The 23,666-nt window shown below is 34.4% G+C and overlaps 1 protein-coding gene across 1 annotated transcript in view; it reads right to left on the reverse strand.

Moving 5' to 3' along the window:
- The window catches only part of wgn (Tumor necrosis factor receptor superfamily member wengen), an 82,866-nt gene extending 64,841 nt beyond the window's left edge, over positions 1-18,025 (reverse strand). Inside the window, exons 1-2 of the mRNA XM_085958796.1 lie at positions 17,756-18,025; positions 10,051-10,780 (exon numbers count right to left, since the gene is read on the reverse strand). Coding sequence (XP_085814922.1) covers positions 10,051-10,777 — 727 coding nt within the window. The 5' untranslated portion in view covers positions 10,778-10,780; positions 17,756-18,025. The remainder of the gene's footprint in view (positions 1-10,050; positions 10,781-17,755) is intronic.
- Positions 18,026-23,666: the final 5,641 nt, after the last annotated feature.

Below are 23,666 nucleotides of genomic sequence, written 5' to 3' on the forward strand. Positions count from 1 at the left end.
ATACAAAATCTCTTGATGCTAGATTTGGCGCAGAAATTTAAATATATCACAGGTGCCGTTTGTCGTTTAAAGGCGAGTCATTAAAAATGTCTTACATCTCTCTTATAAGTCTTATAGCTATCATTTCTGAAAAATGTATTTTGAAATGTTGTATAATATGTACCAATAATATACATTTATTATGTATAACAATTTTCATATTATAATATTTTTTTCAGAAATTATACCCATAAGAAAGATATAAGACATTTTAATGACTCGCCAACATATTGCAAAAATGGAGAGCCCTCAATTGTTTTCTGTCATTAGTTTTTATATTTTTAGTAATCCTAGATCGCGGGGCCCGGCCTGAAATACCATTGTAACAGAAATACGTAAGGCGTTAGAATGTATGCAAGCCAGAATATTAAAATATCTCACATATTAATAACAGACAGCAATAAATTTTCATTAAAAAAATACGACAGCGCAGATTTCATATGCAAAAATGATTTATTGTACATACAGTTGAAGAGTGTTTATTTATGCAAAACCGCAAGCCGTTGAAAATTATAAAAATCGACGAGACGAAGGACTGTTTGTAGCAAAAACTGGACTAACACCATTTTTATAATGTAATATTTTAAATAATATTTACATAGTGCATAGGTACGCATTACAGTTAAATGAATATGATACCAGACTTGCGATCAGGGTCAAATTTACGATGGGGTTAAAGGGGCTCTAGCCCAGAGCTCCCAAATTGTAGGGGCCGAAAAATAAAATTTAAAATCATTTAGAATCAGAACTTTGACGCAGATGAAGCAGCTGCCTCCGAGCGAATAAATTTGCAGGATCCTAAATATCGACAAAGGTAGATAAGGTAATACCGTAATACCTATATAAATATTTATAATATAATTATTATTGCCAAAAAATATGGCATCTGAAGAAATGTTTACTACGTACAAATTGGGTCTAGGTTTTAGGATGATTCGGCGCCGGGACAATTGGGCGGTACGCAATGGAATGAAATTCGAAAATAAATAGATGTTTGTGAATGACAGGTACTTAGGTACGATTAAAATATATTTATTTAATACTGATATATTATTTAAGAATTTAAATATGCACAAGTAAATAATGATTTAATGGTGCATACTGTGTTTACGTTCCAACGAGAAGAGAGTTTTTTTTATTTTTATATGAAGCGTCAGGCATAATAATTCTCAATCCGAAATAAAAAATAAACATTATTTTAGGAGCAAAAATCAATTTAAAGTATTAAGTAGTAGATAGAAACTTATTAATCATCCTCGTCTACTTTCTGTAATAAATCGTAACGAACTCTATTTATTTCATTAGTGAACGTTACTTCACTCGACAGTGCGGCGCCCATTTGTCCTGGCGTCCAGTTGTCCTAGTGTGTAAAAAATATATATCAGAAGCCACCGTAGCGTTCAGACGGCAAGACTCATAAATTCAACACTATTTGTACGTTATTCAGCGAAAAACCAAGGAAAAATTTTTAACATGACGTAAAATAAGTTTTTTTTCTGGAAGCCACAATACGTAATAGCCCAAGGCTAATCCGCCCCTGCTTGCGATACCTCCGGATTTTTCCGACATGGCAACCATCTCCGAACCTGTACTTTCGTCCGGACATTTTAATGATGATTAAATTTATCATATCCATTCATTATTATGTATCCCATTTTGGGAAAAGACACTTCGGTTGATTTTCGTTAACTGTCGTGTGATTGAGACAAAATATGCACAGGACAGATTAATATGAAGAGACATGCGAAAGCCAGTCGTCATACATAGACCAATGCTGTGAAGCTGGATTAATTTTATTAAGTACTTTATGACGGTTAAGCAAAAAAAAAAAACAAACCACGCCGAGTGCCCTCAAATAATATTACTAATAATAATGTCAAAACTGTAATGCATATCACGAAATATACGTTAAAACTATTGAAAATACGTTTATTGTGTATATTTTTTAATGTGTGGTTAAGTTTATTTCATATATCATAATATTCAGCGCTCTTGTTTAAATTACAATTAATGTACTACCTATTTCTCCACCGTTGATCCTTTCAATAATTCACATGTTTCGTTTACGCGCTATCTCAAAAATTTTAGTTTTTAGTAATTTTAAATGTATGTTTTTTCCCTTTTTTCTTATTAATCTCTTTTTCTGTGTTATCTTAGATTACTCATATTATTATGTATAAATTTCGGTAATTCTTAACACACGTCATATTATAATACATAGATACTTATATAATTTAAAAAATGTTACTTTTTTGTTAATAATTATTCAATATTGCTTCTCATTTTTCTTATGTAATTTCTTTATTTATTTTATGTTCTTCTTACATTCTTACTTTATATCCTGTTAGGCTTAGCTATATTATAGTTTATATAGGTATGTATTGTATGGAAACTTTGCTGGTAGCAAAATTTTTTCTCTAATCTATTTTTAATACAATTAGAATAAGGTTAGTAATCAACGGAACTGTTATTTCCTTAATAAAAGAAAAAAAAATCTCCACACTCGAGATTTAAACCTTGTCAGAAACCAGAAATCCAGACACAAAAGGAAACCTATTTCCCATTATTTTTGTGTTCCTGTAATGTATGTAGACAACAACAACCATTGTTTAAATTAAAAAATAACGTAATTTGGTTTAATTTTAACATTATAGAGAGTGGTTGATGTCAGGATGTGCATTTAAGGCATAAAGCCCATTGACGCAGCGAGTGCGGCGCTCGCGCAAAATTTCTACAAGTGGCGCGTAAATCAACGAAAATACAACGTAATCAAATACGCCAGCGCCCACTGGATTTGACGACGCATTTTACGCGCGCGCCGCATGAATCATCGTTTTTTCGCGAATCACCGCTTCTCGGCGATACGAATGAAAGAAAATACAATGGAGTCCATTCATTGAACACAGCGAGTAAAAACACGCTGCGCGAGGCATCGTCGATCGACGGGCGGAAAGCAATTATTTAATTACAGAGAAGTCATTGTTTTATTTTATTGCGTGTTCAGTTTATCGCTGGTTGAATAATGTCATCGTAAATTTTAATTACAAGCCCCGAAATAATATAATATTTTTATTGCTTTGTTATGAGAGGCGCTGTAATAATATTTATTTTGTGCTGCTTGGGCCGCTTATAACATAGGTGAAGGGTAATGCGCGGGAAGAGACGTGTGATTATGGTTATGAATAAACACTGCATACGCGGACTTCGCGCGCCCGACGCGTTCTGTGGGCACCATCGCTAATAGATGGAAATAGGCCCGTTTGTTTATAATCTACTCAATTAATATATTTCGTATTTAGTACGCACGTGCTTTGGGTAAAATGTGAGGGCGATGTTATAGTCTTAAAATTTCACTAAATTAGTCATTTCTTACAGGCCGGTGATAATAAATGTATGTACAGCTATAAATAATATTGTGTTCTATGAATTTTAAATCGAAATAAGCTTTTTCTGCTAGGGTCAGACAACACGCCAACAGTATTACGTAGCGTATTAGGTATATTTAATAGTTTCGTAGTATCCACAGTGTACTAGGCATGTTTGCGTGCCAAAAATCTGTTTACAATGTATTTTTTTTATCAAATGAACCAATGCCAAACATTTTCACTACTATTTACACAAGATCGGTAAAATTTCTTCAGATATATTATCACTTTTCTTGAATCCTTCAAAGTTTCAACTTGCACAGGGCCATACTATTTCTTGTGTGCGCCTCGCTTGGTATGTGAGGTAGGGAACTGTACAATGCTAGTTTTATTGTAGAGAAGCAAAATATTGTGTATTACCGTATTACAACATATATAAATTAGAGTGTGTATACATGACATTAAGAGTGGAAAATGATACTTCATATTTCATGTTCATTAATCAACGCTAATATGTATCATTTATAATGGATACATTGGAAATAAACGAAGTTCTCTAAAACCTGGCCATATCGTGAAATTATTGTAGTTTTGATCATAGTGGAAATCATTGCTTATAGTCTTATATTTCAATACTGGAATGCGGTATATATATCATGACATTTTTGATCGTATTTAATATTATAATGTTACAGTTTTTTATTATTAGTTAATAATAATCATTTACCGGACATATTTTACTGCAAATTTCCCAAACATTAATACGCGTCCTCTTGGGGGAAAATGAAGATTTTGCAGTTGAACTTTATTCGTAACTATAAGAATAAGATGTGACGTCTTATTGGTGGTTCCGTTTAGCGATTCAGCTTTATACGATAGTACCTAAATAGAATGTAGGTAGTCTGTACATGATATATTATATACCTGCATTGTACTGTACAGCATGTCAAAAATACTATAATTTTCCATTTTAAAAGTTTTGATGATAGCGCCACAATGGTTTTCCATCGACCCATATTATTAAAGACTTTTTAATCTTTTTAAAAATAGAACATTGCTTGCAAATACACTTTGATACTAATTTGTTTGAAATTTGAAAACACCATCATCAGCAGGGTTAAATCCACTGCTGGATGAAAGTCATACATTGCTCATTTCACTTTTTTGGTCCTAGTTTTTTGTTGACACGAACCTACATTTTCCGAACTCGGTAAGTTTGTCAATTTTGCGTGAATTATGACAATCGTTTTAATCCACTAGGTATCACTGTAATACTGATTTTTTTTATTTAAAAATAATGCTGACTACGGTGGGGATATTCATTTGTCACTAGTGAGTTATTAATTTAAATATTCTAAAATCGCTCTAGAATCGTTATTAAATGTTATAATGAAACACGTTCATACAATTCCCTCTGGATATAATCCAAACTCTTTTGAGTACAGATTATTAATAGTTGGTGAAACTAGACTACTATTAAAAATATCTTCGTTACTCATGACTGCATGCTTTATAATATCTTATACCTAAATACGGCACTGGCTGGATTTCCATGACGCTTGATATAAAACAGAAGGCGTCACTATCAAAACTCACGTTGGTTTATTTTTGAAAAGTCACGTGTCTAACGTTAAACGATCTCATAAAGTATAAACTAAACATCAACTAAACACATTCACCTCTAGTCAATGCCAAAAGCGACATTAGATGGAATGAGTGTAATGATTACAGGCACTACTCAGATGTTAGTATTTAAACAGGTAAATGCAACAATTCTTAAAAGAACAACAATTTATTCGTAATTTTGAGTTGTTCGTAGGTGGAGTAGGCCGTGGGAACGACACGACATGCAGAAGGCCTCATTTGTTTTGTTCACGACAGTCGCAAGGGCAAAGGTGGTGCATGTAAAACACCAGGTCATTAGAGCAAGATAGAATTGAAATGGCAAAAAGCATTTATGACAAAATTAAACATCTTTTCTGCAATCGAAACATAGGTGTCGACCATAGATGTATTAGATAAAAAGAGGGGCAAGAAATCGGCTTTCTCATACAACTGAATGAAGCAGGCCAACAATAGCCGACAACTTACGAGAAATAGCGAAGCGATAAAAAAATGCAGGGCATCACGGAGATTTGGGATGAGATTCACGGAGGAGACGGGATTTACTTTGGTCATTATAACGTACCCATATTATACTTAATATAATGGTAACGTGAAAATTTTGCCGCAAATTGATTACCAGCCTGCCTCACCATACTTTCATATAACCTGTCGCCCCTAGGTGTGGACACACGAGTGAGGACGATCAGATACAAAGTAGCAGCGTTGCCAGATATTTTACCAAATTGGGATCTTTACCATGTGTAATAAAAAAATATCGGGATTTAGGAGCAAAAAGCGGAACAACATAAAAAACGAATAGTTAGTTTAATATTTGTAATGTTTATTTCTATAACATCAATCATAAATGACACAACACCAACTACAAAACTCTTTTACTATCAAAATAATAATATTACACAATATTTTTCTCGACACTCGCCTATTAATAAATTGCACTTAGCTGAAGATATTACTTCCTAAAGAGTTTCTGTCTGCTTCTTAATGTAGGTATCTCCTGGCAAAATTGAATTTTATCATTTTATCAATCTTATCAACTCGATAGAATATCTGTTTCTTGCATCTGACCATTTTTAATTTACCTGGTAAAATACCCGCAAAAATCGGGACGTCTGACAACGCTGCTAGGTAGATTTCTGAGTTCCCTGATCATAACTAATATACGATACCTGGACGTTAAAAAGTGAACCATAAGAAGATTAGAGGACAGATGGTAAGAGAGCTTCATGCACAAATCCTGTACGCAAATACCTGCACAATTAAACAATTAATGGTTTTAATAACATGGACAATGGGCTAAAATCATGGCCCCCACATTCTGAAGCGGCCCCCCAGGCTAGGATCTTTGACGGCCCCCCTACCCATCGCTAAAGATAAAGGCGGTGTGACGCTCTACAGTAACGTTTTCCAAATCGTGTACGCGGTAAAATTAATGTGTACCTATATTTAATGTTTTTTGTATATTTGAATTATGGCGACTTTTTTTTACTATTAGAGAGAATTTGTGATGTGTATTTAAATTACTTATCTGGTCGGTTCGCCACGTCGGGCCCTTCCTGTGCCCGGGCCCCCAGGCTAGAGCCCTGTCAGCCCCCCTTTGTGGGGGGCCATGGCTAACATAGATAATGCCACTCCTGAGTTGTAAAAAGATAATAAATTAATGTTACAATTTAGTCTAGTTGTTTTCAATTACGTATTAATGGATTGAGATGGAATGAAGTTTGAATAATTGATTCGTAGAAATGTTGAAGTCATATTGCGGGGGAACATGCTTGAATGCTTAATGAATGCCAAGATTTTTTCATAGAAAAACATCATATTGTTGTTTGTACGAAATTTCATCCCCATTCTAGAAACAGAAATATTTAATTTACTTGTATTAGTAAATTTAAGTAAGTACAGGGGCTCTATGTTAGAACTTGCGAGTGCAAGCTTCCCGGTCGAGATGACGTCATATGACATCATTATGACGTACTACCGGAGTGATAATAGCACTCGAGAATATTACGCTACTCCGACAGCGGCGCTATTCATTGTCACCATACACATATAGGTGTATCATAATAATATTTTCTATGGTTATTCTGTGCGCGGTCGGCATGCCTCGAGCGTGACGACACAATTACGTCATCTCGTCTGGTGCCACACGAGACGAGAGTTAGGAAATCGCGGTGCGCGCGAAACAGGTTTCATACCCCATTTGTACTGCCCATTTTGGAACCGTTCTTCCTTACCAGCCATATTTTCTACAGACATTCTCGGTCTATTGCCACTAAAGTATAGTAATACCCCAATTTACGCGAATTCGGAGTTACCCGGTTTTTTATCCGACACTTCAGACCCAGCTCCACCAGAAAAGCACATGACAATTGCAATCTTGACAAAAGGTCTCAGCTCAATTGAAAAGGGCTTAATTTTTTTAGAAAACATAGAATCCAATAAAGAACGCGTTATAACAACAAAGCAAGGAATAAAACAATTATTAGATTGCTACGAAGAATTTCTGCAAGAAAAATGAAGGTATTGTGTTGTCAGACGAATTTGTTAGATTTTATGATGAAGACATCGATATCGAAATAACTTTTTTTACGTAACTCATCTATTTTTTTTAAATATATTTTGTAAGTACTTACATATTAATATGTACAAAGAACTGCAATTTTATTAAATATTTTTCTTCAAAAGTAGTGTTTTTCTTAGTTTCTCCCAAAACAAAATTTATATGCAAAGTTGTACCCCGACTTACGCGAATTCGACGTACGCGATTTTCGTCGGACCCACCTATCGCGTAACTCCGGGCTAATACTGTATTGAAATTCGTAACTGTTCTAAAGTAGGTAATGCATTGAGTACCAACGTTCCCTTTTTTCTATTGTGTGTGGGGATCAGAAGCTCGACTGAGCGGTAAATGTTTAGTACTTACAAATAATTATGTGCGATAATATAATATTATTCACTATATTTTGCGTAGACAAATGAACCTGTCAAATTATTATTCCACGTAGGGACATATTTAACCATAAAAACGATTTGTATAAAAAGGCGAAATGGTCGTTATGTCGACTTGTAGAGGGTATACCTACGTTTTATAACTTTTCAACTTTTTAACTTTTTTGTCCTTTTTTACTACACAGATACGTCTCTTTGCCTAATTACCTCGCGTGAAATTAGATCAAACGATATTCACTTGTATTAATATAATATGTAGTACTTACTTAAAAAATAAATAAAAACCTAATATAAGTATGTAAAAATATAGTTTTTTAGAATATTTATATTACCTACATCATTTTCATCCAAGAACCGGAGTGCAAAGTTATGAAGCGTATACTCTAGGCAAACTTTATAAAATTCTTATCAAGAGTTACATAGTTAATTACACAGTGTAGTCAAAATTGTACCCAGGCATAGGTTTATTATTAATTAATAAATAATGAATCATTGTTATAATGTTAATTGGTAAATATATATGGTATCATCAAATACGCACATGTGCTAAATTTTCATCACATAACTTAAGTCTGGTGTATGTCCAGAACACGTGCTATAATACTATTATAATCTGAGAACGTTAAATTATGTATACAAAACGTAAAAAAATCCGTAGAATATACAGCTGCTGTACTATAAATTTGTATTTTATTATAAAGCACTAAAAACTTTTTCATATACGAATATAAATATATTCTTATAAAAATACACACATACGGTTTTATAAACATAATACTTACCTGCACATTTATTTAATCTATAATTCGACTCATAAATAATGAAACTACAGCCTGAGAAACTGGCTTTATATGTGTGTAATAATTATTACCATGCAATTATTGAGTCTGTAATCGTACATAACTAACATTTGTATGAACATCCGTACATTTTCTAGTGCCGCACTTGGGAAAGATGATTGTCTATACAAAAATAATATTGAAAATAAACTGAACATAATATTCCGTATATATTATGTGCTATCTAAGTATGCAATCCATACTATGCATTGATTGTTATTTTTTTTAAATTTATTATAATCGTTTACCAGTCTTCGCCAGTGACGTCCCTAGACAAAATGCCGCCCCTAGGCTGTGCGAAAATTCCGCCACATTTTTTTATACAGTAATTTGCATCATACTTTCATGATTCCAATATCGAAGAAATGTGTTACTAACATGACTAACAAAATATATACCACTAAATCTAATTTAAATGCCATCTCTGCTTCAATAGACAATATTGCGAGTCTACAGTTTCAGATAGGTAGGTACATTTACGTGAACGTGACGTCCAAGGACAACGGAAGTAAACTAGACATCGCGAACCCGACAAAAAAATTAGGTCCTGTCAAAACTTTTATAGTGAGTAATTAATACATTTTTTTCCCAATCGGTGAGCTGATTTTTTTGATGGAAAGATAATAAATTCCGTTATTACTAAGTTTAGGCAGCTATTTTTATATACACCTAATGATTCTCCTCGGTTTGCCGCTTTTTGGGTAACTGCCGCCCCAAGCGACACTCAATCTGCCTACCCCCACGGGACGTCACTGGTCTTCGCTATTGGTACAATTATAGACACATACAATTAGAAGCCTAAAAATTCTTAGATTTAGAATATGCGTAATGAAGAGATTATAAAATTTAAGATGAAGGGAGCTTTGATATTGTTTAAGTAGTTAATATAAATACAAGGGCGAGAAAAGTTGGAGTACATCCAGAAAAAAAGGACGCTATGGAAGGAGACATCTCACATGGTAATAACGACTCTCTGATGAATAATATGGGGCTCTGGGCAGTCACGGTGTTATCAAAACGCATACTGTGAGTGGAACATTGAATAAGATATAGGTATACCTACCTACTCACTCGGCAATACACAATATTACAGATATGTGGAATAAATAAAGAGGATAAAGACTGAGGAGTGTTCCCACCGTGTAACTCATATTTTGTCTTCCACATGTACACCGACGGTGTACTTTACTGAATATAACAATTATAATTGCACATGTAGCTGTGAATTGACTTACCAGCTTCCAGGTTCTCTTTGAGGATTCTCCACTGCCTGGCGTGATACACAGAATAAACAGCTACCACCATAAAAAATAGAATGCACGCAAAAGCGGCCATTGTCAACACGACTGTCTGCCAGTCCCAAACAAAATCGTCCTCACTCACAAGGGGCTCTCTCTCCAACCTGACCTCTAGCTCAGAGTCGTAATCTGTGTATTCTTCCAGATGCTGAGACCCTGCATCAGGCAGATCTTCTTCTTCATCTATCTCCGCATTGTCTATTATTAACTCGTTGATATCTTTTGTCACCTCGGTTCTGCTAGTTTTGTCATTTTGAGCGATCTTTTCGTATTTGACGTCTCCAACATTTTCATCGGACAACGTTGAAAAGTGCCAAATGATTTTACGTTGCTTATTGACCTTAGCACTTTCATTGTGCTGGTCTGTTTCTTGCTGCTTCTTCTTATTGCGATCTTTCCTGTGTTTGGCATGTCTCCGACCGTTGCTGAGCCAAGACCAATCGAGGTGCAGATCTGCAAGCGGGGCGCAGACAGTGTCTTGGTGGACTTGGCAAGGCCGCAGGACGACGAGGATCGTCTTCTGGGAGTTGCAGTCGGTGCAGTTGAGGCAGGTGTCTTTCTCGGGGCTCCACCACGTCTGGCCTTGTCTGCAGATAGAAGCACTCGCAACCGCCACCAGCGCTGCAGCTACGAGTAAAGCCGCCTCGAAGAATGCTCCTCGCATTACCTGGGGGAAAACATTACACACAATGTAATAACTACCTAATCATACAATCTCAAACAAATGGGTACACAATATTGGTGGAAATTTATCCAGTTGATATAGACACAGTGAGAGAACCTGTAGGTACCAGTGGTGGTGAACTTATGGCACTTTGGTTCGTGCGAAAACTCTGCTCCCACATAACAGAATTCTCGAACCTCAAACTAAACGATGTAAAACGTCCCGTTAATTTAAATCATTTGCTGTGACTACCGCATCATTTAAAGTCAGATCCATGCAAATGCCACAAAAGGTGGGTTGCTCGCGCGCGACTATGTATTTGTTATACAAACTGTCAATCGCGATAATAAACAAAACGGTGACACCTACCCTATAATATTATGATAATATTGTATTTACCAAGAGAAGTAAGGGTACAAGTCGGTTTACAGGGAGCCAGGGGGATCTGCACTAATTTTATAGCCGATTTTAGCAAAATTCATGAATTCAAAAATGAAAACCTTACCTTACCTACCAAATAATCCAGTATATGAGCTATTTTCAAAATTTGTTTGCCGCTGGCTTCCTGCAAGACGTAAGTAAACCAACGAGAACCGAAGTAAGCCCACCACCGCCAATTCCCGGTGTGGATAAGTTATTTCGTTCCATTGGCCATTGTTTTGCCTACATGTTTTTTTTTTCACCCAACAACACAACACCCAACACCCAAGCAACACCCGATTTGGTTGGGATGAACAGAAATATACTACATTTATATTATGCTACAGTGGCGAAGGGTGGATGTAGGCTGTTAAGATCCGCCATAAATGGTGCACACTAAACTTTGTCAGTCATACGTATTTGTTTTCATTGAAATAAGACTACAATTTACAGATGGTGCTGGTTAGTTTTTAAATTCAATTAAACCCTGCGAAAACCAAGTCATAATAGATAATAGTCAAAAAATACTCGTCTATCTATAAACTATCTAAAATTATGCAATTCTAAAGAATACTTAACTTTGAAGATTTCATAGACAGAATATTATTTTTTATATATTATAGTTTGCTTTAGGTAAGGCTTAATGAATTTAAAAAAAATGAACCAACAATATGTCGTGTAATATATATAATTCAACGAAAATAAATAAGTATGAATGAAAAAGTGTGCACAATTTTGTCGTATCGCCCAAAATATACCAAACCTATTATGGCTTGGTTTGGGCAGGGTTTAATTGGGTACTGTTCGGTTATACGGAATACAGCGAAAAACACATTTTAAAAATACCCGATATACTGGATTATTTGTTAGTTTGGGTTAGCTTAGGTTAGGTTAGGTTGGGTTAGGTTAGGTTAGGTTAGGTTTGGTTAGGTTAACCTAACAAAAAATCCAGTTTATCGGCTATTTTCAAAATGTGTTTTCCGCTGTATTTCGTATAACCGAACAGTACCTTTAATTGATTTTTAAGAACTAACCAATACCATCTGTAAATTGTAGTCTTATTTCAATGAAAATAAATACGTATGACTAACAAAGTGTAATGTGCACTATTTATGCCTCCACCCTTCGCTATTGATATGTTGGCCCGACCAAATCGGAGCGTCTGGAGGGCGTTAAATATAATAAATGACCAAGAACAAGCGTCATAACATAAACCCATAAAAAGTGTGTATTTTAAATTAAGTAGGTATATTAAAAATTAAATTAGAAACCTATTGCTGTGAGGTAGTGCGCGTTGCTTTGCAAAATAAGAAAATAGTCAACATCGTCTGGTTAGTGAAAAATTCCCAAGGAAAATCCCAAAATGTCATGATTTTCAATAAATTAGTAGCGGAGGCGGAAAACATTGTTCCACATCTTAAAATAACACGGTCTGCTGGCGGAGGTGATTATTTTAAGCTGTCTGTCTCGGCAGCGAGACGGTCGCGTCATTCACTGATCATCCAATTTTGTAGGAAAATAATATAAGTGTCATTTCATCGGCATACAACGTTTAGAGACGTTTAGACATTTTAACTCAAGCAGTGTACCGTGTTAGGATGTGGGAGTCATGACCGCGACCCGTGACCAACCAAGATACATCGGTTTGGAGGCCATCCATAGACTAAAACCACATGTGGCATTGAACAGTGTTCCATACTATAGTATGACTTTTATATCAAGTCGCTACGTCACCACGGTCATTTCTTGAACTAAAACCCGCCTCTCACATTTACTTTTCCCAACAATCAGTGTGTGTTCGATTTCGGATGGACTTGTTAAACATTAAATGCCTAAACCTTTACGGAAGTACACGAAGTGCATTATTTCGAATGTAGAAGTGTTATGAGGTGGTAAAACAGAAAAGAAAGTTTGAATTCCTCTCAATTGTGTCACCAATAGAGTATATATTATGGTCAACACGCAAAGAGCACGTAAGATAGTATCAGCGCGCAAAAACCACGTGACGTAACAGTGTCAGCGCATGCAGCGCTGTGACGTAAAGGACTTAACATAAAAGTCACACTGTAATTTTATGATTTCTGTTCATGGAAATATATTTTCACTAAGATTGTCCATGGACAGAAATCATATTATGTTTAGTATGGCACACGGTTTTTAACCATAATATTATGCGGTTTGGTCTATAGATAGCCTCTCGTCCTCGGTGAATATTGTTCGCACACTGTTTGTAAATTGTTTCCGAACATTTATGTTTACCTTTTACGAATGTCCATGTATTTTTATTTTCCAACGCAGAAAACATTAATTGGTGATTGATTAACCAAAATGTTCTTGGTATGTGTAAACAAAAGAGTTCAAGATTTAAATAATGATGAAAAAATCGAAATTCAGTTCATGAATTATATTCAGTTGATTGGATTCTGGTGGTTGTGAAAGACGAGTTTCCTTGTATTCGAGACTGTTACAATTTTATTTACACGAATTCAAATAAAATCTCTTTCAAGAATATCGACCCAGTCATTAAAAAAACATCAAAATTTGTAATTAAGTACCTATTTTAAATGGCCGCCAAAAACTTGCTTATTTATAATACCTACGTAGGTATTTCTTATAAATTCAATATGTTAAACATAGTTACAACATTTTACAGACATTGTGCATGGGATTAAATCTAATGCTAGGAATAAAATGCTTATATCTTTTCATATACAGAAGTTACATGTTTGAATCATGTTACACCTATAAATTAATAATATAATATGTAGGATGTAGTGATTTGAAAACTGTTCCCAAGACATTTTTTTAAGAATAGGTATGTCATTATATTTTGTACTCATTCATTATTAGAATGTACCTGTCGATATTGGTATCCGTGTTTTTTATATACATAATTACCAGTGGCGAAGGGTGACTTTTAGAAAGAGGTAGGCTGTGGAGTTCTGATAAAAAGAGCACACTTGTCAGGTATACTTAGGAGAAATACTACTAATGAATAGGTACATATTAATAAATTACAACGACACACTAATTCAATGAAACTTCAAAAACTCACTGACGACATAAAAATGAGCGATGTGCTTAAATCACGTATTTTTCGAAACATTTATACCCGTCAAAAATCACTAGATATATATATATATATATATATATTTAAACAATAAGTATTATTTATTAATATTCGATTAAACGGCGTATATATTTTTTTATATTATCTAATTATTAATGATTTTGGACATAGTGCGCAGTCATGACAACAAATAAGGTATACGCGAATGTTTTAGGCTCTGCGATAGGAGCTTACCTTATTTCATACAATTCGACAGACTTGCTGAGGTTACGAGACGTAAAGTCCATACGAAAAAAAATCAGAATTATTTCACACATAATCGGACCTTTATTTACGTCAAGATAGATGGCGCGCTGTGGTATTTTTTTTATATCTTTGCAGATTGTTTTGTAACTGTAAAACTGTAATACATTCCGACATATACGACATATCTCGTTGGCAAAATAAATTATTTTTTAGAACATAAAATAATGAAATTATTAAGTAGATATATAAATATGTCAATATGCAATTAAAAAATATTTTTCTTAAGAAGGTAGGCTTTAAATAATCGCCTAGTATGGAGTTTTCGCCACTGATAATTACATAGGTATTATGTGATAATACCTATACGTATATTATATTATTAAGTATGTTATTTCAACTTATCTACGCAAAATATACTAATTTATGAGTTTTAATAAAGTGGTTGGTCGTTGGTATGCATGTAGTTATCAACATAGCCGCGAGAGTTTTATAATTTGAATAATAATTTAGTCATGTCACCAAAAAGTTCGGGAAGCACTGATTTGGGGGAATCAGATTGACGAGCAATAATTTTGAACATTGTTTTATGTGTAAGCAAGACAATGAAGAAACAACTGAGGTCATCATTTCTGTAGGAATACAAGACCGATAGTGTTCACGAAATGAAGACAGAAGGCTGTCATACAGGCAAACGTGCAATATGTGCATTCCAAAAGGGCGGCAAAACATTCCGGATTCCGGATATTGTATTTAACTAGATATTAATAAAGTTGTTAAATATCCGAACTTAATACTAAATAAGAATTAGTGTAATCATATAGATACTTAGACTATATTATATACTATAGATATCTACGACCATTATTTATAGTGCCCCTACTAGAAAACTAAACTTGTGAGTTCGTGAACACGATTATCATTGTCGCTTTCCCTCCACAGATCGTTCGACATAATATTAATAATGAACCCAACCAGAATATTCCGAGAGGATTTAGTTTGAAACAGCCTACCTCCACCCTCCGATATTCGACTTATGTTACAACTCAGTTATTCTGTTATGTATTCGTTCAGCAAAGTGTTTAATTTTGAAAATATAAATTATTTATTATTTATAATAAACGAAAAAATATCTTAACTATAACCAATATTAACGTAGTAATCCATCTTATTGGTGCACCACTACATAGAATATACTATATGACTGGCAGAAGAGTAGCTACCGTCTGCGTCTATATATCTATATTCAATATAGATATATAGACGCAGACGGTAGCTACTCTTCTGCCAGTCAGTAACAATGCCCAATTAGTTTTAAGTGGATATAATCTGGCATATTGCCATTAGGTAAGGCTTAAGAGCTATTCGAACAAGATTTAAACATAATAATATTGTAGTTGATAAGCTGAATGTCTCAAGTGGACACATACACTAACTAAATAATACAATATGATCAATCATTTTCTTAGAAAGTAAGTTAGTAGGCATTTGGTCATTTAAGCTTAGTTTAAGCTCTATAAAATGTCTAAATACGATTTTGACTCTAAATCAAAAGATACATATACGAATTTAGGAAATTAATTACTATATTCAAACATAATAAACTTAGTGGGTAGGTACATACTACGTCAATGATGATGGATGAAAAATGTAGTAGATACTAAAGCCAGCATTCTGAAATTTACCTCTACACGATCAGCTAGACAGGGGTTGCTCGAGATTAAAAAAAAAATGTGTCAAGGGTTCCGCCAAATAAAAATCTTGGGAATAACTGGTACCTTACCTACAGGGCTCGAAATGGACCGGAACGCACCGGAGCGCCGTTCCTGTTCGTCAAATCGGTAAAATTATCGCTCCGTCTCGTGGAAAAAATAATTTGACCGTCTGAGCTAGATAGGTCATATAATAGAAAATCTAACACACTTATTTTTATGAAATACACATAAAATTTGATAACTGTGTAAATATATTCAGAAAACTGTCGAGCGCTCCGGTTCGTAAACTTTTCCATTTCGAGCGCTGCCTTACCATCGTTAAAATACCTATTTCATATTATTATAAATATTTTCCAAATTATAAAAAATATCGCAGGATCTCGGGGGAATATAGTAATTAGGAGGAATTCGGTTGTCATGTAAGTATATTAATTATAATTCATTCAATCAGTTCATTATAATTCATCATGACAAAATTTGCATAGGCACACAACAAATTAGACGTCTTTAGGGTTAAGGCCAGGAAAGCGCGGGAATTTAATTTTTGAAATTTTTTACTTTATGTAGGTACCAAAATAAGTAATTAATAATATTGAAATTTCCATTTTATTTGCACAGTACTGTCCAAAACATAAGTACTATGTATGTGTAATAGGCAGTGGCGTATGGTGGAGGTAGGCTGTTAAGATCCACCCTAAAGAGTGCACATTAAACTTTGTTAGTCATACGTACCTATTTGTTTTTATCGAACTAAGCTACAATTTACAGATGGTATTGGTTAGTTTTTAAAAATCAATTAAGCCCTGCCTAACCGAACCATAATAGTTTTGGTATATTTTGGGCGATACGACAAAATTTTGCACATATTTTTATTCGTATTTTTTTAATTCATTAAGCCCTGCCTAAACCAAACTATAATACTCGTAGATAAAAATATTATTCTATCTATAAAATATTCAAAGGCGTGTATGATTTTATTGCATAATTTAAGAAATTTTATAGATAGACGAGTATTTTTTTTACTATTATCTAGTATGCCTAAAGCTGGACTTCGCAGGGTTTAATTGAATTTTAAAAACTAACCAACACCATCTGTATATCGTGGTCTTATGTCAATGAAAACAAATACGTATCCCTGACACAGCAGTGTGCACTAGCTAAGGTGTATCAGTGAATAACAGCATACCTCCACCCTTCGCCACTTTTAATAACATAAAATATAAAATTTAATAATGTATTAAATTAACCACGTACGCCGAATAAATTTATATGAAAATTAAATGAATAACATAGAAAGATAAATTTAATACTTATGTACACAGGTACTTACTATATTTTTAATAATATCTTAAGTTTATCATCTATGTAGGTATCAGCAAATCCAAATGAAAGAATTACTTGCCCCCCTACCTCCTACAGAAATGACGAATTAAAACTTTATAAGTACAAAATAATAATGTTATATTAGTATGCATTATAGATAGATGTATTAATGATAAATACTAGTAAGTACATAAATACTCGTTTTACCTTTTACTTTAAAATCCGTTAATGAAAAGAATCCTTACATCCTGTCACAGCCTTCACAAAAAAAAAACAAATATAAAGTTATTCAAATCAATCGAATTTCACTCGGTCGCACGGTTTACGTTTGAATAATCTATTGTTTACGTTCGATTTATAGTAGTCAACAATTCCGTCGCCTGCGCGTATAATTAATTTATTATCATTTATTTAAATTCGCGGGGGCGCGCGCCTGACCAGCGAGACTCCGCCCCAAATGATGTTTCGTTTTATACTAACTTTAAAACTTCGTTCTTCAGCCGTTCAGCGACTTAACGTTGGACTCGTCTTGGACGATTTGAGACTTCAAACTTGACGCTGGTTTGTTTTTTTAGAAAGGGACTCGAGTTTAGGGTTGTCACTTTGCCATTTCAAATTAATATTATCAGATATCCGGTTATCGTTATTCATGTAATTGAATCTCTATTTTATTCGTCGTCTCATTGCTTACTGAGTATTGCGATCACCAAAATTACAGGCTTTTCCAATAACTCTACTTTACATTTGCATACTTGAGGTACATTAAGAAATAATTTAAGTTTGTAATACATTTATATTAATATGTTTTTAATTGTTTTAATTAGACCTAAAATCCGGTATGAATATTAGTCGGATGACGATTTGTTCAACCCAGTCGTGTCGCATAAACAAAATAGGTACACATGGATCCATTCTCCACTTTAGTTTTACCATTCCACCAATCGACTTACTATTGTTTTATAGTCGTTTTTCATAATCTGTACATTAGAGGACGAACCACGGAAGTCCAGTTTTTACCGTTTCTGAGTTAAATATGCAGAAAATTTTCTTTTATTTCATTACACAAATGAATGAAACACTGAAGTCTATAAGTAGTAAATTAACCGATATAGCTAATTAAAAAATAACTGAAGTCATAGACTATAGATACATCTAGACGCCACCCGTTGCACTGCTAAATGAAGCTACATGTCGTGCGTTTGGTTTGTGGGCGAGCGAAACCATTCGCCTACAAATGTTCGAGACCATAGACCATTTCGCTAGTGCTCGCCCAAAGTGCTCGCACTAGACGCTCAGATATAAAATATAATTTCTGTTTTTTTACGTTATATAGTATTTTTAAGCAGTCAAAATGCAACCAATTAGGTAAAGATATCCATAATTTAAGTTATTTTAAAGAAACACTAGGTCACTGATATTAAAATAAATAATAATATACGAATAAATTGTCACGAACATGTATCAACTTACCTATGAAACGTAATACCACCTTCTTACTTATCAGTACGGCTACCATATTTTAATACAACACGCAGAACCACCTTTCCTACTTAATTAACTAAAAATATTTACCACTGTTCTATGTTTAACACAAAAAATAGCAAATTTAGCAACACGAACTCGCAGATTATCAATGCTACGTGAAGCGATTCAGCACGAATTGCCGGCGATAATTTTGGAAACCATCCCAAAAATATGTAGACCTTTTATCTTACTCTAGCGCGTGTCGCCGAGATCATAAGGGTGCCGAATACTTTCTCACTCGCACTCATGCATCGTTTTTGTTCAGGCCTTGACTGAAGTCCAGTTCACTTTAGTGCATAAACAACGGGTGTCCTTTTTGAGATGTTTATGCTCTAAGAAAAATGTCAATAAACCATTATAATAATTCCACGGAAGTCCAACAAAAGTTAGGTAGGTACGTATTATCTATACCTACTATAATTTTCGTTTTTCTTTGTAAAAATCCACACGCGCAGTCGGATTTCGACAAAATTTGGACAGTAGACGGGGGCTGACGAGCCGGAGTGCGTGGTCGGGATCTCAAATTTCAGATTCAACCCGTTGCAACCCGGGGACAGTTTTACGGTTTTTGCGGAAAAAAGTCGCCGCGTACAAGGTCTTGAAACGCGGTAGTTAATGCTGCAACCGCCATTTTTATTGAAAATGTCGCTAGAATGTGTACATTTAAAAAATATTGGCGTTTATTTCAGCTTGATCGGAGGTCAAATGGCAAAGTTAGATCAGAAAAACTAATAACCGCCAGGTTGGCGCGGGCGACGTGTTACGCGTAGATCGGAATGCTTCACTCACGGACAATAATTGTATGTAGTGGCATCAGAGCCGGAGTGCGTGGTCGGAGACCTGAATTTCAGTTTTAACCCGTTGCCCCCCGGGGACAGTTTTATAATAATAAATAGAATTTGTACTACTTTTTTAGATATTTAAATGCAATAAATCTACAAAAAAATTTAAATCTAAAATATTATATATTACTTATTATATATACTTTTTAAAATTCTAAGTCAATATTTCTTTTGAAGAAAAAGAAATTCAAAGACACCTTTTGGAAGACCACATACAGGAAGCAGCTGCAATTAAATAAGATTGATAAAACTCTTGCAACAGAAAAAATTACCAGTATGAAAGTAATAATGATTGACTTGGAGAAGTGTTTACCTACTCCATATAGTTTCCATCTGAGAAATTTGTGGACTCTGAATTTTACAATTTACGATGATGCAAGTAGTGAGTGAGACACAACACTGATGTGGATGAAAGAAAAAGTGGTAGGGGTGGCAATAAGATCGGCTGCTAATGGGCATCTAGCAATGTTTTAGCAAATATTGAAGAGCTGACGATTTGTTATGATACTTAATTGCCCTGGCCAACAGAGTATTATCATGATTGTTTTTTCATATATCTGGTTTCTGAAAACCATTCCTACGCTGAAAATCATAAATCACAAATTCCTATTACGAGGCCATACACACATGGAGATAGACACCGACCACTCTATAACAGAACGTCAAAAAAGATGCTGAACGGTATGCAGATTGTTACTCCATGGGATTGGGTTCAGTTTGTAGGGACATGTAAAAGAAAGAAGCCTTTTAAAGCTATTAACATGGAGTTAAATGATATAAACAATTATTGCTCTTTGTATGAATCATCTTCAGCTCCTTTTGTGGCTCGAAAAAAGAATATTGATGGCACACCTTTTTTTCCTTTTTTATTTATATCCTAAGATGGCGCTGGTTATCTACGTTATAAGGCGAAGTTCTCCGATGAAGATTTCCAAACTGTGGACCTCCGACCTTCTTGCTCGCCGTAAAACGCCGCAAACTTTTTAAAAGCTGACTTGAAAAGCTCTTCCCTTTCAACCGACATAATATGGGGACACTCCCAGAGGATGTGATCGGCATCCTGCAATTCGGCACATGAGCAAGTTGGAGATTCTATTAGGCCAAGAGCATCGACGCAAAACCATCGTGTCCGGTTAAGATCTGCAAACTATGAAACAATGGATATCTCCAGAATTTCAAAAATTTTATGATAGAATTTCACATAATTCCTCATCAGCTGATGTCCCGGAGAATGACCTGGAATAATTCTCATTGCGTTGATTTTTTTCTAGAGCAATAATAAATTTCAAATAATCTTGTACTTATGTAAATTAAAAAATATATAATTCCTTTTCATATTTAGACTTACTGAAATATTTTGTATATTTATAATAAAATAATTATTAATAATATGAAGCACAAGAAATAAAAATAATTTATACCTACCTATATGGAGTTCCGTGTATTATCTATATGTGACGTATTGCTTAGTGGTACTTCTATATTATGTGTTACAACATAAAACATGGAAGTCCATTAATTTATTAATTCTAGATAATTTGCTATTTCTATCTATACTATGGTCAAAAATAAATTTAATTGTGAATAATACCGTTTACAAACCCTAATTATTATAGTTCTTTAAAAAGTTATAGAGTTTCAAACATTTAACCGACACTAAAATCACTCTCCTGAACAAAAGTCCAAGCGTGACTTCCGTGGTTCATCCTCTAACGTATTGATATTATTTCATTATATATATTATCGGTTACATCACACACAATCATACACAGTTTTTTTTCCGGTTTGTTTTAGTTTTCTTTAGTGCAATTTTCATGATCGCATTGCGGGGTAAGCAAACACAAAACAACATAATTTAGCCATGGAATTCAAACCTTGTCATACGGCCCTCGTAGTTAAGTGCGTAAGATGCTGGCCCTTCACCCGGGGGCTCCGAGTTCGACCTGGTGTTTGTGAATGTTTTACTTATATTACTAACTACCCTATTGTCATTAGGTATCATGGCCTTTATGGTGTTAAAAATGTAAAAAAACTACCCTACTGAGTAGGTATACATAATTATGTATGCTATAGTAGCCGTAGATTGAAGAGAATGGCTTAATTACATTGGCAGACGCGCAGATCCAACCATCCACGCCAACCGTCGTGACCATAGATAAGATACTTGGTCGTGACGTAACGTCTTTACACTATGATTCGATCATGTTGGCCATTGCTTTCGATTGGTTAAAATAAACATAGTGTTACTATTATTAAAAATATAGGTTGACTGAATATTTATTCGTTAGATTGGTGGCTACACTGAACAGTTTTCTCTCGCAATTTTACGTCAAAACTCAGCTATTAAGCCTAACCTCGCAAGCGACTTGTAGGTTCGGATATTTTCGTACGTTCTCGGTCATTTTCGCGTGAATCTTCGCGAATCAAGGCAGACGGGAAAAGGATTGGTTCCAATTTGCACACGATCGTTCACGATCTCGGAAAACCATAGATAATAGATTTTGGCAATCGCGGCAGACGATCGGACCAGACGCAATCTGCCAATGTAATTTGAGCATAACATAACGTTTAATTTAAATATATCCCTACTTGTATATTTATTACATAATAGTATTGTAATGTTAAATGAGGGGTAAAATAAGTTATAATCGACGAGTAATCTTCCCATACATATATTTTAAATACGCATCTTGTAAATCACTACTACTTACTTATCTATATCAATAGGTACTATTGATAAAATAAGTATTTATTTATGTATTTTGCTGTTGATGGAAAGACATAGTATTAAATACTTCAATGCTAGTCAGCTTTATTTTAAGTATCATAGGTACTTGTTTCCAGAATTATTATCTCTATATATATATATAAATCTCGTGTCACGATGTTTGTGGTCGAACTCCTCCGAAATGGCTAGACCGATTTTTATGAATTTTTTTATGTATATTTGTTAGGTATGAGAATAGGTCAACAAGTATATTTCATACCGCTAGGTGATTAGGGTATCTCTATCCAGAAAAAATTTTCTTTTATTTTTTTGAAAATTTCTTTTTGTATTTTTTTATTATTTTGCATCAAAAAATACCTATAACCCCAAATGTTCACCCTCCTACCCCACCCTCCCATTTTTTAATCGCGACTATATATATAAAAATCTCGTGTCACGATGTTTGTGGTCGAACTCCTCCGAAATGGCTAGACTGATTTTTATGATTTTTTTATGTATATTTTTTAGATATGATAATAGGTCAACAAGTATATTTCATACCGCTAGGTGATCAGGGTATCTCTATCCAGAAAATTTTTTCTTTTATTTTTTGAAAATTTCTTTTTGTATTTTTTTTATTATTTTGCATCAAAAAATACCTATAACCCATAATTTTCATCCTCCTACCCCCATCCTTCCATTTTTTAATCGCGATTTTATTATTTTTGTATGAACAAATTTAACCGTCGTTCGTATTTCAAACAGAACGAAATTATTTATGTTGTTGAATGACAGATGGCGCTACGTCCGAGAAGAATTCAAGAAAAGCGTCGCGTCATTTTGACATTTCATTCGGCATATCACAACGCAGTGTGTGTGCAAAATTTTGTACGATTTATTTTAATTTATCTATTTTTATGTGCGTGTATTACAGTGCACAATGCCAGCAAGACGCAAAGGGGGCCATTTGGGCCGTCGAACGAAGAAATCAACAAACATGCGAAATAGTAGAGCAGAAAGAACAGACGAACAAATCCAACAAGAT

The sequence above is a fragment of the Rhyacophila brunnea genome, unplaced genomic scaffold, assembly GCF_057557595.1.
Source record: "Rhyacophila brunnea isolate RB1 unplaced genomic scaffold, BYU_Rbru_1.0 scaffold_8, whole genome shotgun sequence".
Taxonomy (NCBI): Eukaryota; Metazoa; Arthropoda; class Insecta; order Trichoptera; family Rhyacophilidae; genus Rhyacophila; species Rhyacophila brunnea.